The sequence below is a fragment of the Canis aureus genome, chromosome X (assembly GCF_053574225.1).
Source record: "Canis aureus isolate CA01 chromosome X, VMU_Caureus_v.1.0, whole genome shotgun sequence".
Classification (NCBI taxonomy): Eukaryota; Metazoa; Chordata; class Mammalia; order Carnivora; family Canidae; genus Canis; species Canis aureus.
The window spans coordinates 22,290,776-22,307,622 of NC_135649.1; the positions used below are offsets into that span (position 1 = coordinate 22,290,776).

The 16,847-nt window shown below is 44.0% G+C and overlaps 2 protein-coding genes across 3 annotated transcripts in view; one reads left to right on the forward strand and one right to left on the reverse strand.

Moving 5' to 3' along the window:
* The first annotated feature begins 8,057 nt into the window (after positions 1-8,057).
* Positions 8,058-13,770, forward strand: GPR119 (G protein-coupled receptor 119). The gene has a single exon (XM_077889642.1). It carries the CDS (start codon positions 8,554-8,556, stop codon positions 9,559-9,561), a length of 1,008 nt encoding a protein of 335 aa, XP_077745768.1. The 5' UTR covers positions 8,058-8,553; the 3' UTR covers positions 9,562-13,770.
* Positions 9,972-16,847, reverse strand: part of SLC25A14 (solute carrier family 25 member 14) — a 52,893-nt gene continuing 46,017 nt past the window's right edge. For both annotated transcript variants that reach the window (XM_077889641.1, XM_077889638.1), the window contains one exon: positions 9,972-10,518. In XM_077889641.1, the coding sequence (XP_077745767.1) occupies positions 10,468-10,518 (51 nt within the window). In that variant the 3' untranslated portion in view covers positions 9,972-10,467. The remainder of the gene's footprint in view (positions 10,519-16,847) is intronic.

A 16,847-nucleotide genomic window follows, 5' to 3' on the forward strand; every position in this document is an offset into this window, starting at 1 on the left:
CCAATCGAACTGGAGTTGAATAGAAAAGTATTTTTTTAAAGATTTTATTTATTTATTCATGAGAGACACACAGAGAGAGGCAGAGACATGGGCAGAGGGAGAGGCAGGCTCCCTGTGGGGAGCCCGATGTGGGACATTATCCCAGGACCCCAGGATCAGGCCCTGAGCCAAAGGCAGACACTCAACCACTGAGCCACCCAGGTGTCCCTAGAAAAGTATTTTTGAGGAATGACAGGACCCTGCCTAGAGCAGGAGTTCCTAAAAGCATGTCAATATCCAAGTCAATGACTAATGAGTGCCCTACCCTCTAGTCTCCAAAATATTCCTTGCATTAACAACTTTTACCCTCCTCACAGTGATTCTCACTATTTTGAGCCAGACTTCTGGGATGTTCTGTTGCTGAACCACATCATAGGATGACATATTGAGGCCAAAGTGAGAAGCCAGTTAACAGGAGTGCTAGGTGAGACACTGATCCAGAGATTAGGAGACAGTCCAAAGATAAGGGAAAGGGGCAGGTGGCCAGACAACTGAGACACATCCTTATAAAGACAAACTGAGAAGCAAGCAAAGCCCTCAGAAATGAAACACAGGTATCTTGGCTCAAGGCCCAGTGACACTGCAGGTTGGCTGACTGCCTTCTTCTTGTGCATGGTGGACGCTGACATCCGTCACGAGGCTGGGCACAAGTTTTCAAAGCCATAGGATGGTGCCATATGGCTTTCCCTCTGCCTCTGGTCAGCAACTCACATTTCTGTAACATTACAATTCTAGAGACTGAGTTAGATGAATCTAGATTCTGAGACTTGGCAGACCTGGGTTCAAAGCCCAACTCTACCACGTGCTAGCTGTGGAACTTGGGGGATTTAACTAGCTCTAATTAACTTCTATGTGCACTGGTGATAATATCACCTTGAGGGCATTAAATGAGATCGTGCATGTAAAATGTGTGTGATAAGAGGTATTACTAATATTAATAATAATCGTCTTCTCAGATTCCAAATACCCCCAGCCCTTGTTCAAATGCCTCTGCTTCTGCAACCCCCAAATCCTAACCCCAGATCTTCCTTGAGAAGAAGCTGGAAATGGCCATCTTGAGAGGGCTACAATCTAAAATTAGGCTGGAAGGGCCCCTGGAGTGCAGTCTTTCATGAAGAATACCCTGAATAGCCTTCAAGAAAGACTTGCAATGAAAAAAAGCAAGAACTGTTCATTGAATGTGTATGTCTCCCCTCACCCCATCTCCATTGCACCTCATCACCCAACTCCTAATCTTCAGGGGGAGGGAAGGCTTTCCATGAACTTGCCCCAGCAATATAAATAAATAAAAGGAGCAAGAAAGTTCTGAGCCCGGGGTGGCAAATGAAAACATCTTTGTACTCGCTGTGCTCCTCCAGCCTGCATGAAGGCATAGCTAAGATGCAACACAATCAGAGCAACCCAAAAGTGCCGAGGAGGATCTTCTTTTTCTTTTTTTATTGGAGTTCAGTTTGCCAACATATAGCATAACACCCAGTGCTCATCCCATCAAGTGCCCCCCTCAGTGCCCGTCACCCAGTCACCCCCATCCCCCGCCCACCTCCCTTTCCACCACCCCTAGTTCATTTCCCAGAGTTAGGAGTCTCTCATGTTCTGTCTCCCTTTCTGATATTTCCCACTCATTTTTTCTCCTTTTCCCTTTATTCCCTTTCACTATTTTTTATATTCCCCAATTGAATGAGACCATATAATGTATACAATGGAATATTACTCAGCCATTAGAAACGACAAATACCCACCATTTGCTTCGACGTGGATGGAACTGGAGGGTATTATGCTGAATGAAATAAGTCAATCAGAGAAGGACAAACATTATATGGTCTTTCTTCCTTTTAAAGACCCTTTCCTATTTATATAGCTAGACTGGAGCAAAGCCCTTCCAAGGATTGCTTTCTCCCTGCAGGGTGCCTGCCCTCTGCTGGGCTTCATGGTCATTGGCATTTGGCACCTCAGGCCAGCAAGCTGCTCCTTCCTGGCTAAGTAGTAACCTTTGTAGGATCACAACTAAATGTCTCTTGGGCAGCAGGCACTGCCAAGCAGCAATATAACCAGAACCCTGTTTTTTAATTGTCTCCTTATATTAATCCTTTAGTTTAATGTATGAGTGTCCTATTGCTGCTGTAATCACCACAAACCTGCTGCTTTAAACATGAGTTTATTATCTTCCAGTTCTCGAGGTCAGAAGTCTGAAATCGATTTCACATCAAAGCATCAGTAGGCCCGATTCCTTCTTTTCTTTTCTTTTTTTAAAAGATTTTATTCATTTATTCATGGGGGGGAGGCAGACACACAGGCAGAGGGAGAGGCATGCTCCATGCAGGGAGCCCGATGTGGGACTGGATCCCAGGTCTCCAGGGTCACGCCCTGGGCTGAAGGTGGCGCTAAACCGCTGAGCCACCCTAGGCCCTGTTCCTTCTGGAGACTCTCGGAGAGAATCCATGCCCTTGCCTTCTCTAGTTTCTAGAGGCCTCTTACAATTTTTGCTCGTGACCCCTTCCTGGCATCATTCCAACCTCTTGCTTCCATCATCCCCTAATACTGCTCACTGATATTCTGCCTTCCTCTTATAAGGACTCTTGGGATTATAACCTTGAGCCCACCCAGAAAGTCCACGATAACCACTCCATCTCAAGACTCTTCCTTAATCACCTCAGCAAAGTCCCTTTTGCCATGTAAGGCAAGATATTCACAGGTTCCAGTGATGTGAACATGGACCCTTTGGGGGCCATTATTCAGCCTACCATACCTAGGCTTCTGCAGCATGGAGTAGCAAAAAGCTAATGGATAAGGAGTGATAAGAATCGGGATGCTGATCCCAGCTCTGCCACTGCTTCCTAGCTGGGTCACCTCAGGCAGGTCCCTTCGCCTCTCCAAGCCTCAGCTTCCCTTGTAAGCTGGGGAGAATAACACTGAGCTCACGAGGTGTCACTTGAACGGGTGAAAAGCTCTGAGCATAGTAGTGAGCACAGAGCAGGCACCCCGTAAACACACTGGGAGGGTACGTCAACATGGGGAAAGAGAGGACAAGCAGTTAAGAGAGGACTACCATAGTGCAGATGAAAGAAAACATAGTGCTAAATGAGAGGGTACTAGCAAGAATGGAAAGCAGGAGTGGGAAGATAAATGGCGAGATATACGTGAGTCCAGAGTCCTATATTTCGTTGGGCTCAGGGTAAAAAAATAATTCAATCCTCATTTTCCACAATCCCTGGGCTTTAGTGACCCAAAAAAGGGGGGAGGGTTTTCTACTTAATTTCAGCTCAGGCGCCTGTGAAAAAACCCAAAGCATAGACATGTCAGATTGTAGGGCAGAGGTCATAGGATGGACGAAGGCACAAACTGGCAAGAAAAGGAGACAGCATGTAGTCCCTATGGTTGATAAGAGACAAGACAAATTCCTGGTGGCTGTTCCACACAAGCTTCTGGCACCTCTGACAATTTCCAACACCTGCTGCTTATGAGCTGTGCGGCCTTGGACAAATCAGCCACCCTCTGCAGGACTTCGTTTTTCCCATTTGTAAAAATGAGTTATTAATAGTACCTACCTTATAGAATTTGGGGGAGGATTAAAGGAGAATATGTTGTGTATTCAACACAGCACTCAGCTTTTAAAGGCCCCATGTATGTTAGCTAGTATCACTGCCACAAGGCAGCTCAGAAGCCCAAGCTGTCTAAGGCTGTTGCCTCAAAGTGCCTCCCACCCCAAGAAGAGACTAAAGCCTCAAATACTGTTTTCTCCCATCCTATTTTGCCCTGCCACTTTTCCCAATGCACACACACACACACACACACTTCCTTCTACAAGTACCACACAAGCAAATAACAACAGTACGAGCAAAAGCAAATACATAAGTATGTATATTTATATATAAAATGTGTATGTGCACCACATACATTTTTGTGTGGTCCGCAAAGGCCTTTGCAAAGTGGTGTCTGAGCTGGAGTGGGGAGGGGGTTGAGGAGGTTTTTTCTTTTGAAATTATATGAATACCTCCTCACTGTGAAAATACATAATAAGTCAGAAGTATTCAAAGTAAATTGTGACAGTCACCCTTCAAACTGCCCCTGGACCCACTCCCCTCCTCAAAGTTACTCACTCTCCATTAACATGCATTTATTGTGATTTCTATTCATTTTTTACACACAGAAAGTTGGGGTTTGGGGCTTTATGTTCGAAATGGGTCCAAACTGTACATATTGATGTGACTTGATTTATCCATCAGCAGTATGCCTTGGAGGTCTGTGTCAGGACATATAAACCTATCCCATTCTTTTCATACCACTGCATAATATTTAATAGCAATGGAGGCAGCAGTCTAGTCATTCGCGAAGCAATATTAAATGTCACTGCTGCCTTTGTCTCTGGGCATGATGCAGCTAAACCACAGAGGCAGATGGCTAGTCTAGGCACCACAAGGAACCAGGCGTGACTTATTTTGGATATCTTCCTAGAACTCCTCGCCCAGAGAGCTGGCTCTGAAGGCAGCCTCTGTTGAAGCCTGGCTTCTCCTCCACTCCCATTCCAATTGAAACCTCTGGTCCTTGGTCCCATGGCCTCAGGGTGGATGAAGCACCCCATTGCATCTTTGGTGACAGCCCACTACAATCAGCATTCAATGTGTTAGTTACCGTAGAGTTTGGCCATTGAATAAGCCCTCTCATCCTTTACCTTCCTTTGTCAATCCTAGCTTGTTTACCTTGTTGGTGCTCCACGCTGGAGACTCTGAGAACCCTCAGCCTCAGGATCATGAGGACCAAGCACTGACCTTCCAAGAAGGAACCACGTTCTCCATGGTCTTGATCCCCTGGCATGGGCACAGCCACAGGACCCACAGCTGAGTCCATGCAGTAGTGGGAGAAAGGGAACAGAAAAGCCCAAGGAGGACACAGAGTTGGGGATCGCTGAGAAAGAAGGGAGGGAGCTAAGGGAGAGAAAAGACTCCTATGGTCCCATCAAAAACAGGCTGCATAGGGACTTAAAGCCAGCTCAATGGGAATAACAATGTTTTGCAGATGTTTTACACCACTGCAGGAATTCCCTCTAAGGCCCTCCCAACATGTGAGCATTCAAGCTCTGCTTGCATACTTCCAATGACAGGGAGATCACTACTTTTCAAGGCTGCTGAGGTAAGTTTATTTTTTTAAGACTTTATGTATTCATAAAAGACACACAGAGAGAGGCAGAGACATAGGCAGAGGCAGGCTCCCTGCGAGGAGCCTGATGTGGGACTCCACCCCAGGACCCCGGGATCATGACCTGAGCCGAAGGCAGGCACTCAACCACTGAGCGACTCAGGTACGCCATGCCCATGAGATTAGTTTAAATCAGCTTGTGGGTGCCTGAGAGGACAAGACAGAAAACAAGAGAGCATTGATGGCTAGAAGAAATAAATGTCTAGGACACACATAAAGGAAGATTACACTGAGAAGAGCATCTTTAGGGGATGGTGGGAAAAGACAGCAGAGAAGACTGGTGTGGTAGGCAGAAAAATGCCTCCTCCCAAAGATGTACATGTCCTAATCCCCAGAACCTGTAAATATTTTACCCCACACAGTAAAAATCACTTTGCAAATGTGATTGAGTTAAGGATCTTGACATGCGGAGGATATCGTGGATTATCCAGGTAGACTCAGTATAATCGCAGGGGACCTTAAAAGAGGGAGGCAGGAGGGTCAGAGAGAAGCAGAGGTTGGAGTGATGTGCCATGAGCCAGGGAATGCAGGCAGCCTATAAAAGCTGAAAAAGGCAAGGAAGCTGTCCCCTAGAGCCTCCCAAAGGAATCCAGCCCTGCCAACACCTTGATTTGAGCCCTGTAAGATCTGTTTTGGACTTCTGACCTCAAGAAGGGTAAGATAATACCATTACATTGTTTAAGCCACTAAGTTTGTGGCGGTTTGTTACTGTAGCAAAAGTAAACTAATATACCAGGCACTTGAGAGTGAGAAGGAGGAAAGGACAATTTTAATGTGCCTACAGATCACCTGGAGATCTTGTTCCAAGGCAGACTCTGCTTCAGTAGATCTTGGGCAGGGCCTAAGATTCTGCATTTCTACCAAGCTCACAGGTCATACCAGTGTTCCTGATCTGAAACACACTTTGATTAACAAGAGACTAGAAGACACTTAATAAAAATACCTATGTAGCATTTTATAGTTCATGAAGCCTTCTAATATCCATCATACATCAGGGACACTCAGCTGGCTCATTCTATGGAGCCTGCAACTCTTGTTCTCAGGGTCATTAGTTCGAGCCCTACACTGAGTGTCCAGATTACTTAAAAAATATCCATCATACCTCATTCTGTCATCCCCACAACTCTGTGACATAGGGGCTATTGTCCCCGTGTTACACACTAGGAAGCCAAAGCTAAGTCAGATTTTGTCCAAGCAAAATCACAGAGACTGTGTTGGGCTGGATCCCAGGTGTCCTGACTCCAGCCGCCTGTGTTTCTTGCCCCTGGCAGGACATTAGAATCACATGAGGAGCTTCCCAAGCCCCAAATGCATAGGTCACACCCCAAACTAATGATATGAGAACCTCTTGGTGTATGACCCAAATATCTATATCTTCAGAATCACCAAGTTATTCCACAGCACAGCCAAGGTTAAGAACCATTTCACTAGAGCAGTGGTTCCCAAATGGGGTCCCCAAATCAGCATCACCTGCAAACTTGTCAGAAATGCAGATTCTCAGGCCTGCCCCAGAATAAAGAATCAAACCTTGGGGTGAGGCCTCAACCTGTATGCTAAGACGCCCTTCGAGGGACTCTGACACACTCTCAAGTTTGAGCATGGGCTTCAGAAGGACCATCTTGACTCCAAGCTCTGGAAACACGAGCACAGCCTTACATGCAGGCATAAAATGAAGCCAGGTGCTATGCAACCGAAGTCAGCTTCCTAACAGGGGTACCAAAGGAAAAGAACTGTTCTTAGACTGGCAGATGAAATACTGAGTCCCCATGCCACAGACCTTCCAATCCTTTGTGAGAGAGACATCTGTCACGGGACCTCTCTGACTGTCAAAACATACTGGAATATAATATTTGCCTCCAACCCTGTACCTTGCTCTCCACTCCCTCACTTAAAACACTAACCTTTCCCATTTGTGCTCTCACCTGAAATGAGTAAATAAGCTTCAAACCACTCTTCTCCCCACCCGTCTCTCCTTGGTAGCCGAGAGTAGCAGGCAAAAGGTTAGTTCTAATGTACCCGAACAAATGGATATACAACCTAAAATAGGAGTGCCCTGCCTGAGCCCATCTCACCTGTCTCAGCAACACTGCAACCCTTCAGCCTAACGCTGTCCACCCTGGAAATGGAAACTTCCATGATCAAACAGAACAGATACCCTCAAGGATGCAGCCCGCCTCCTTTTGTCACATCTCAGGGAGATCTTGGGTCTGCAGGATCAAGAATTACAAGGCTAAGGGTGCCAGGGTGGCTCAGTGGTTGAGCATTGGCCTTTGGCTTAGGTCATGATCCCGGGGTCCTGGGATCGAGTACCGCATTGGGCTCCCCATAGGGAGCCCACTTCTCCCTCTGCCTATGTTTCTGCTTCTGTGTGTCTCTCAGGAATAAATAAATAAAATCTTAAAAAAAAAAAAGCGAAAGGTTGGAGGCCAGTACTTATGATCAGGGACATGTTTTCAATGAGTATAGCCAAAGATAGCAGCTTTAGACAGGGAATAGGCTCTATTCTAAACTGAATAACCACCATTCACAAGTTTCTCCTTTCGTGTTCCTGCCCTTCGGAATCAGCTGAGTTCTGATGGATAAGAGGGGAACAGCACATCCTATTCGAGAGAATTAGAATATGAGGTGTTAGGAAGCAAAAGATTTTTTTAAAAAGCAGCTTAAATGTGTGGTAACTCCCCTGAAAGTATGCTGGGCGCTGAAATAGCCTGCCCTGCCCTCACTTCAACTGATTATGATCATCCTGCTTGATTGAAAGCAGTAATAGTATTGACTGAGAATTCATTATGAAGCAAGTACTAAATTAAGCTGAGATTAGTTGTTAAGCTAGTTGAGGCTGAGGAAAAGAAGGGGAAGTTTCATATAAAGCGATGGAGGAAGAAAAAGTGTGATTAGAGTCTGTTATATCTTTTGCCAGACAGGAGACTTGATGAGTGCCCCAGTCCCTCCAAAGAAAAGTCCTCAAAGCATAAATGAAGGAAGATAGTCTGGCCAGACAGTATGTACCAGGTACTCAGGAGTTGTCTAGTAACTTGGTTGTTGGAGGAGGAGGGACTAGCTCAAGGCCCAGGGGGAGGTCCGCACTGGGACTGTCACCTTCAGAGAGTGGGAGAGGCAAGAGGCCGAGGACTGAAAGAGAGGGGGTGAGGGATTCTTCGTGACCAGCAGGATCTCAGAGATGGCAAGCTGCCAGCCTGTACTGCCAGTGGTGGCCAGACCTGTGCTACAGCTCTGAACCCACCTCTTTCTCCCCTAGTCCATGAGAATCTGAGCCAGAGAGCCAGCATGCCCTGGTAAGTGGAAGTCCTACCACTTCAAGACATGGAGTCATCTTTCCCATTTGGAGTGATCCTTGCTGTCCTGGCCTCCCTCATTATTGCTGTTAATGTGCTAGTGGCCGTGGCTGTGCTGTTGTTGATACACAAGAATGATGGTGTCGGTCTCTGCTTCACCTTGAATCTGGCTGTGGCTGACACCTTGCTTGGTGTGGCCATCTCTGGCCTGGTCACAGACCAGCTCTCCACCCCGGCTCGGCCCACACAGAAGACCCTGTGCAGCTTTCGGATGGCATTTGTTACTTCTTCCGCCACTGCCTCTGTCCTGACAGTCATGCTGATTGCCTTTGACAGGTACCTTGCCATCAAGCAGCCCCTCCGCTACCTCCAGATCATGAATGGGCTCATGGCGGGAGCCTGCATTGGTGGGCTGTGGCTGGTGTCTTACCTCATTGGCTTCCTCCCACTTGGAGTCCCCGTATTCCAGCAGACTACCTACCACGGTACCTGCAGCTTCTTTGCTGTGTTTCACCCACGCTTTGTGCTGACCCTCTCCTGCGTTGGCTTCTTCCCAGCCCTGCTGCTCTTTGTCTTCTTCTACTGCGACATGCTCAAGATTGCCTCCATGCACAGCCAGCAGATCCGAAAGATGGAACAAGCAGGAGCCGGGACTGGAGCATGCCGGCCTCCACGGACTCCCAGTGACTTTAAGGCTGTTCGCACCGTGGCTGTTCTCATTGGGAGCTTCACTCTGTCCTGGACCCCATTCCTTGTCACTGGCATTGTGCAGGTGGCCTGCCAGAAGTGCTACCTCTACCTGGTGCTGGAACGGTACCTGTGGCTGCTCGGTGTGGGCAACTCCCTGCTCAACCCACTCATCTATGCCTATTGGCAGAAAGAGGTGCAGCAGCAGCTCTACGAGATGGTCCTGGGAGTGAAGAAGGGGTTCACTTCATGCCTTCTCCTTCTCTCAGCCAGGGCTGGTCGCCCTGAGAGGCCCAGGGAAAATTTCTGTCCTATCGCCACTATCTCCCACTCACAGCTTGATGGCTAAGACGGTAAGGGCAGAGGAGTTTTAGAGTGCCTTCTCCCTCCCCTGTCTGGGCCCCAGCTAGGAAATTAGATGGAGCTAGGGAATGAGAGCACTTGCTTCAGGCAGCCAACCACCTTCATCCCAGACTGAGAGGAACTGAGACAGGGTGCTAACTTTCTTCTAGAATCAATTTCCTCATCTGCAAATCCCTGTTTCTCCCTATCCTTCTTTTGTAATGAGTCTGTTTCTCCTGTACAGGTATACTTCCTTAAAGAAATGTACTACTGAAATGATGCTAAAAAAATCAAATCCTATTTTTGAATGCACTAGAGCAGCACTCCCCAGCAGAAATATAATGCCAGTCAAATATAATTTTAAATGTTCTAGTAACCATGTTGAAAAAAGGTAAAGAAGAAAAACACCAGGCAAAATTAATGTTAATATTTCATTTAACCCAATATACCGAAAACATGGTTTCAGTATGTAATCAATATAAAAATTTCTGCACTAGGTTTTTCATGCTAAATCTCTGAATCTGGTGTGTATTTTACCTTTACAGAACATCTCAATCCAAAGTAGCCCTATTTCAAATGCTCAGTAGTCACATATGACTAGTAGCTACCATAGCAGACAGCACAGCACTAGAGAAATGAGATTGTTCCTCTTAACTGTTTACTATAGTGACTGACTATGGTAAAGTGAGGTGTCCTGCCCTCCCTGATGTAAATCAGACTTTCTAGGTAGTGAACTTGCCTAAAACGTAGAAACCTGGATTGGATTCTACAGCTTGTGTTCTTTCACACTTCATGGTATTCAAAACACTGTTTTCTTTGGAAATGGCCAATCTTGTGGTTATTTCTGCTACTGTCCCTCCTAATCTAACCGCTCTTCTCTTCGGTGCTCCGTCCTCTCAGTTGGCTTCTTATGTCACTTGTAGCTACTTGCTGATGACAGTGCTGAACCACAAATTCTGAGACACTGGAAGAGAAGGCAGAGGAAAAAGGGGTATGTGCCAAGAAAGGCACTTCCAGGCTCTCCACACTGGGCCCACTTTTTCCCGTCTGAGCTTGACCTTCTTAAATCCGCATGTTCCTAAGAAACTCAGTAGCCTAAGAGGATGCCCCCGACCTGTCCCAGGAAACCAGCCGAGGAAATAGTGTCTCATCCTGCTTTCTGTGGGTACAGGAAATGGCTGTTGGCAGCTGGGAATTATGGCCAGGCTCCCTCTGGGCAACCCTGGCAGCAGAAATTCAAGAACAGATTGAGGAAGAAATGTGGGAAATATGCTCAGTCTTCCTGAGCTTCCCTGTAACCCTTTCCTTAACCTCCTGGTCGCCACAGTGGATTCCTAGAAACCTTGCCTCTTAAGGCCCTCAACTAGATTATTTCCCTAGAAAGCTGCTGAGTGGACAACCAAAGAAGGCAAGAAGAAACCAATACAGAAAAGATTAAATTTGTCTGGGATTTGGTGCCAAAACAACCTTGGAAGGTTAACCCCTTGGTATGTTCAAAACGATGGCCTGAGGATGCATTTGAACCTAATGTGTAAAGGCTAAAGCCAAGAGACCCATGAAATTTTTCATTCAAATTTGAAACTAAAATGTTCAGAACCAGGATGGAATCTGGCCATCCTCCTCTCCACAGGATAGCACCACATTGTGATGTTTTGCACTTGGGTTTTAATTCCCCTTCAGTCTTAGATGAACTCCCAGCTGGCTTTCCTCAGTCATTTAGAGGTTAATGATCATTCCTTTCCATTTCCATACTCTGGAAAAGTCCCTTCTATTTTCACCCTCTACCTTCAGCACAAATGGCCTGTTGCTCACTGATCCATTCTAATACATATCAACCCTCCTTTGGTAGAATTTATTTTTTTGCAGTTGCTCCATTTACCACTCTGTCCCAGAGGAGGGCCATGCTTGCCTTGACCATAGCAGGCTTTATGTTCCCATAACTGAAGAACTTCTTGGCTTTCAAGTGGACGATAGAACCCAACGTGCTTTGAAGTGCTGAGCACCAAGAATTTACCACTTATGCCAGCAATAAGACACCTTCTTGGACTGGGTTGAGTTATTGGGAACTACACAGAACACAAACAGTAACTGGGTTTGGGGACAAGATGGGAAGCTGGTTCAAATCCATGCCCTCCTTATTGGTGGTTCAAAGTTTAATTTCCTGACCTTGATGCAGATGACTGATCTTGCCAAGGTAATACAAGCAAAGTGGAATGGAAATTAGTTACAAGAAAAAGGAGCTGAGGGGAAGCAATGTGACTGTTGTATTGTTAGGTCCAGTGTAAGAAACCTTGCTATCCCTGGGAGGCAGTATGTTGAGTGGAAAAGTCATAGGCGTTGAAGTCCAATAGACCAGTATTCAGACTATGATTCAGCTATTTAAACTGCCAAAGCTACAGCTTCCTCATTTGTAAAACTGGGGTAATAATGCCTACCTTATATGATTATAGAGAGGATTATCTCAGATAATGTATGGGAAAATGCCTAGTAAACTACAGCACCTGGTTAGTGCTCAGAAAATGTTCTCTTCCTCATCCTTAAAAATCCTGAAGAATTAAATATTCAGCTGACCAATTTAGGGAGTCTGGCATTTCTGTAGATACTATGGCCTCTAAGACAAGGACAGTTAGCTCCAAACTGTGAATTACTCAACCCCTGAATGTTTTTGAAAATGAATGAGGACTCAGGTTGAAAAAGACAAACAGTAAATCTAATACCTTAGCAGGATCAAAAGACAGCAGATACATCAAGGCACTATTATCATACACTTAAGAGTAGCTGCAATTATGAACATGGTATTTAATAAGTCACCAGGAGCAGAGGTACAGAATGCTATGCAAAAGTCTAATGGTTCTCTTTGACACAGGTCCCAGCACAGATAAGGGAATGCACTGGAGAGGAAACACTTAGATTTCATTCACACATCCAATGTTGTCTCCTGATGAACTGGCAAAGAAGCCAGATCCTGTTCAGCAATTTGATCAAAACAGCCAAAAGATATTAAGACCTTGTAGGACAGAATGCAGGTCAGTCCCATTTATAATTACCATAAAGAGCTTATGAATTTGTTATAAAAACTGTGTGACATGACTAAGTTTTCTACTAATTCTTTGGATAGCTGACATTATGCATAGCACACCTGTTTCAGAGGACAACTCTTAAGAACATAAGAACACACAGCCCTCTGTACAGGCGCATTTGAGTGCTAGAGACAGGTTGCTCTGATCTACCAAACTCTCCTTCTTGTTTAATAAGCCCATCTTTGAGAGTTGGCCAGCCAGAGTTAGCCTTGGGATATCTTCTCCCCATATGGAAAAGTATTTACTGAGTCAAATGGAAAATGAACTCTCATGACTGATTTCATTCACACTTGCTCAATCAATGGCCAAACTGAAGAGAGACCAATGAAAATAGCAGGCACAATAGATATTTCAAGGACACACATAGAACAAGAGGCAACATGGTGTTGATAGCTGGGTAACAAGAGCAGCAACTGACCCAAGGCCAGACCACAACTCCTTAGCTGTCATTGGCCACTCACTTATTTTGTGACTCCTTCAGTACCTCCCATGCCATCCTTCAAACTGCTGACTGGTCTGGAATCTTCTCCTTTGAATTAACAAATCTTCATTTGTCATTTTTGCAGTCATATAAACTCGATAATGGTACCTACAAGTGTCAACTGTTATTCATTCGTCTGTCCATCTATCATTCTACCTACTCCACAAACATATTTTGATAGCTAGGTGCTGAAATTGCCCCAGCTTTGCTGGGATTTCTTTCAGAGATAAATATTGATGTATATATGACATTTGGTATTCTTTTCTGATTATTAAAACAATTTTTGTTCATTTCAGAAATTTTTGAAAATACAGAAAATCATAAAGGTACCCATGATTGTACCATCCAGAGATGATCACTGTTATTCTCCATGTTTTCTTCACTTAACATTATATTGTGCATATTTTCCTATGTAATTAACTTTTCTTCAAAAACATGACTTGTGGGGCCCACCCCACAGTGGGGCACAGTCGGTTAAGCAGCCAACTCTTGGTTTCAGCTCAGGTCAAGAACTCAGGGTCTTGAGATTGAGGTCCCTGTCGGACTCTGAGCCCAGAGAGGAATCTGCTGGAGTTTCTCAGTCTCTCTCTCCCTCTCCCACTGCCCCCCCCACCCCGTGCTCACTCACTCTAGCTCTCTAAAATAAATTTTAAAAAATGACTAGTAATGGTTGCATGTTATTTCAACATGAGTATATTTTAACCATTTCTCTACAGTTGTATGTTTGTTATTTCCAATTTCTCATTATAATGCCACTATAAATACCTTTGTGTATAAATCTTTGACCGATCTGTTTAATTCCTTGGGATAAATTCTACAAAGAAGTATTACTAGGTCAAGGAGCATTAAACATATAAAAATTTTTGATTTATATTTTTGCTGGCGTTTCTTAAAGTGTAACGTTTGTCTAGAATATTTGCTAAGAGAAGTCAAGAGCAAGACATAAATGAATAGACCACACTGATGTGAAGATCTCAAAGCAATAAACGTACATGGCTTCCTGAAAGTATAAACCATGCCAAGGGGTTAACCAGTTGTTTTGTTTTTTGTTTTTTTGTTTTTTCAAACAGAAGCCTATTGACATGTCCTACTGCTAGAGTTAATCTATAGATTTAGAAATCTGGACTTATAGGACACAGCAGTTTAAGAACACCATTTACAATACAACTACATCATCAGTATGGACTGTGTAATATCCAGCTATCAATTTCAGTGTGTTTTCATTCTTCAAGTTTTCTGAGTTAGTTGCTTTGTGCAACACCACAAAATGCTAAGTAGGCATGAGAATATGAAAACATAATCACATAGAGCCAGGAGACCAGCCCTGATGCACTTGAAGCCTTGAAGCCATAGTTTTGCTGAGTTGCTGAAAGGGAAAGATGTACTCCGCCTAATGGATCGACTGAGCAGGGTAAAGTGCATGAGAGCTTAACATGCTACTACCCAGCCATATGTTCACTGGATTTACAAGCTGTTGGGACCATAATCAGTCACTGGGCTCAAAGAGCCCTCTCATGAAGAGTCCTAGAAACAACCAATACAGCTGTTAAGGGTCTGAGTCTGTTTTAATCCACAAAGCAGTTCCTGGTTCTTTAAAATGCCTTCTACACAATGCATCAGGCAGGATCCATTTGCTCCAGCACACTGGACAGGACTAAAAGAGGGCCTCTTTTTTGGTTTAGGTTTGTTTTTATTTGGTGCATGTTGCCGAACAATCCAATGATTGAATCATATTTCCTATTTACTATAATAAACCTGTATCAGTTCCAGTTCTGTCTCAGTTTTGTTGACATTAAGGCACTAAAAAGCTGATAAACATGCTGAGATAAAAGTTGTTGGCCCAGTAAAATTCCACTGTCTTATAAAACTGTTCATTGTGCTTTTGCCACTCAATATTTTTACAGATTTGCACACTGAGCCATTCAACAAATACTAAAGCATTTTCTATAGAAGAGCAAACTGGTGTCATGTCATCTCAGAAGTGGCTTAAAAAGAAAGCTAGGGGCACCTAAGTGGCTCAGTCAATTAAGCATCCAACTCTTGATTTCGGCTGAGGTCATCTCAGGTGAGATACAGATTCACCTGTGCAGGGCATGGAGCCTGCTTGATATTATTTTTCTCCTTCTCCCTTTGCCCCCCCCCAACATTGCTTGCTCTCTTTCTCTCTCTCTCAAAAGAACCCCCAAAAAACAAAAAAGTAAGAAAACTAAACCAAGAGATTATAGCCAAATGGCTATGAGGTTATTTCAAGTGTGGAAAAGATTCATAATCCAAAATTCCAACTACCACTTTAAGATCACCAAGTCCCTTAGTAATCTTATACAATGATGCATTAAATTGTTTTTCTTATTTACTAAATAAATAGGAAAGACAAGGATGCGTAGTGTTTATAGTGAGTTAGGCACATTCCAAAATACAACTGAATTCTGATGCTAAGAAAGTAAACAGGGAGAAGAAACATCCTTTAGTGAAACTGGAGAAATTAACACAGAGTAGCTACTCTGAGAAGATATTTTTTAAAAGGCAATTTTATGACTAATTTACATGCAATATACTGACTAGGTTGGCCTAGCAAAAATATTACCCCTTAAGTGATATATTTTGGTGAATAGAAAATAAGTATTTATAATCAGGTTCTTAATAGTCTAATCCCTCCATAGTCTTATCCCTCCCATAAATCTATTCCTATGCCTAAGAACATACTTGTTTGCACTGGAGGAGAACAGGTGAGAAATCTAGCCCCTTGTCCAAATCATTCCATTTCAAACTCATGGCACCTCTATCAATTCCAAGTTCTTCCATTAATAGTACAACATACAACAAAAACAAGTTCCTGTGTGTATGGTGGACTGTGCTCACACTGGAGAAGGAAGAAGTAGGCTGGTGAGGAAAGAGTATGTAGAGAAAAAAGGCCAACAGATAAGAGTGGAAAGAAGTAGAAAGTGGAGGGACGCCTGGGTGGCTCAGTGGTTGAGCGTGTGCCTTTGGTTCAGGTTGTGATCTTGGGATCCAGGAACAAGTCCCACATTGGGCTTCCCTGTGGGGAGCCTGCTTCTCCCTCTGCCTCTTCTCTGTGTGTCTCATGAATAAATATTTTTTTAAAAAAGTAGAAAGTGGAGAATAAGAAGGATATTATTATATATTTGCAGTTACAGGTCTCCAGAAAAAAATAATTTAAAGCCAGTGTTACAGTTAAGTGTCAAAGAGTGACCAACCACGACAACTATTGACCTTCTTTCTCCCAGGGTGCTATAAAGATAGGGGAATTAATGAAATCAATATTCTTTACTGCTCACCTGCCATAAACTTTGTGACCCTGGACAAGGCTGAGTCAGTACACTTCTAGCATAGTGATTATAAGCATGGGTTCATGAGCCAGACTGCCTGAGTTGGAATCCTGGGCCTGTCATTGCCTAGGAACAAAGTATTCTACCTCTCTGTGCCTCAGTTTCTCACCTAAAAGTAAGGACGATATCTACCTCCTAGAGTGGTTGAAAGAATGTAAAGTTTTATAAACACAATACACTTAGAACAGTATCTGACATATAATAAATCCATATAAGTATTAGCTATTATCATCTGAGTTGCCTCATGCTCTAGCCTCTCAAAAGAAAGGAAAAAAACATTCAAAGTTTTTTCACCCTATAGCCTATATATTTGATCAGAAATGTCAGTTGTTTGATCTTCTGGTTGCTGGTAACATGATGGATTTTCTGATTCTAAAGGAAAATA

Coding starts and splice junctions, on each gene's coding strand:
- GPR119 (XM_077889642.1), top strand. CDS start 8,554: ATGGAGTCATCTTTCCCATTTGGAGTGATCCTTGCTGTCCTGGCCTCC.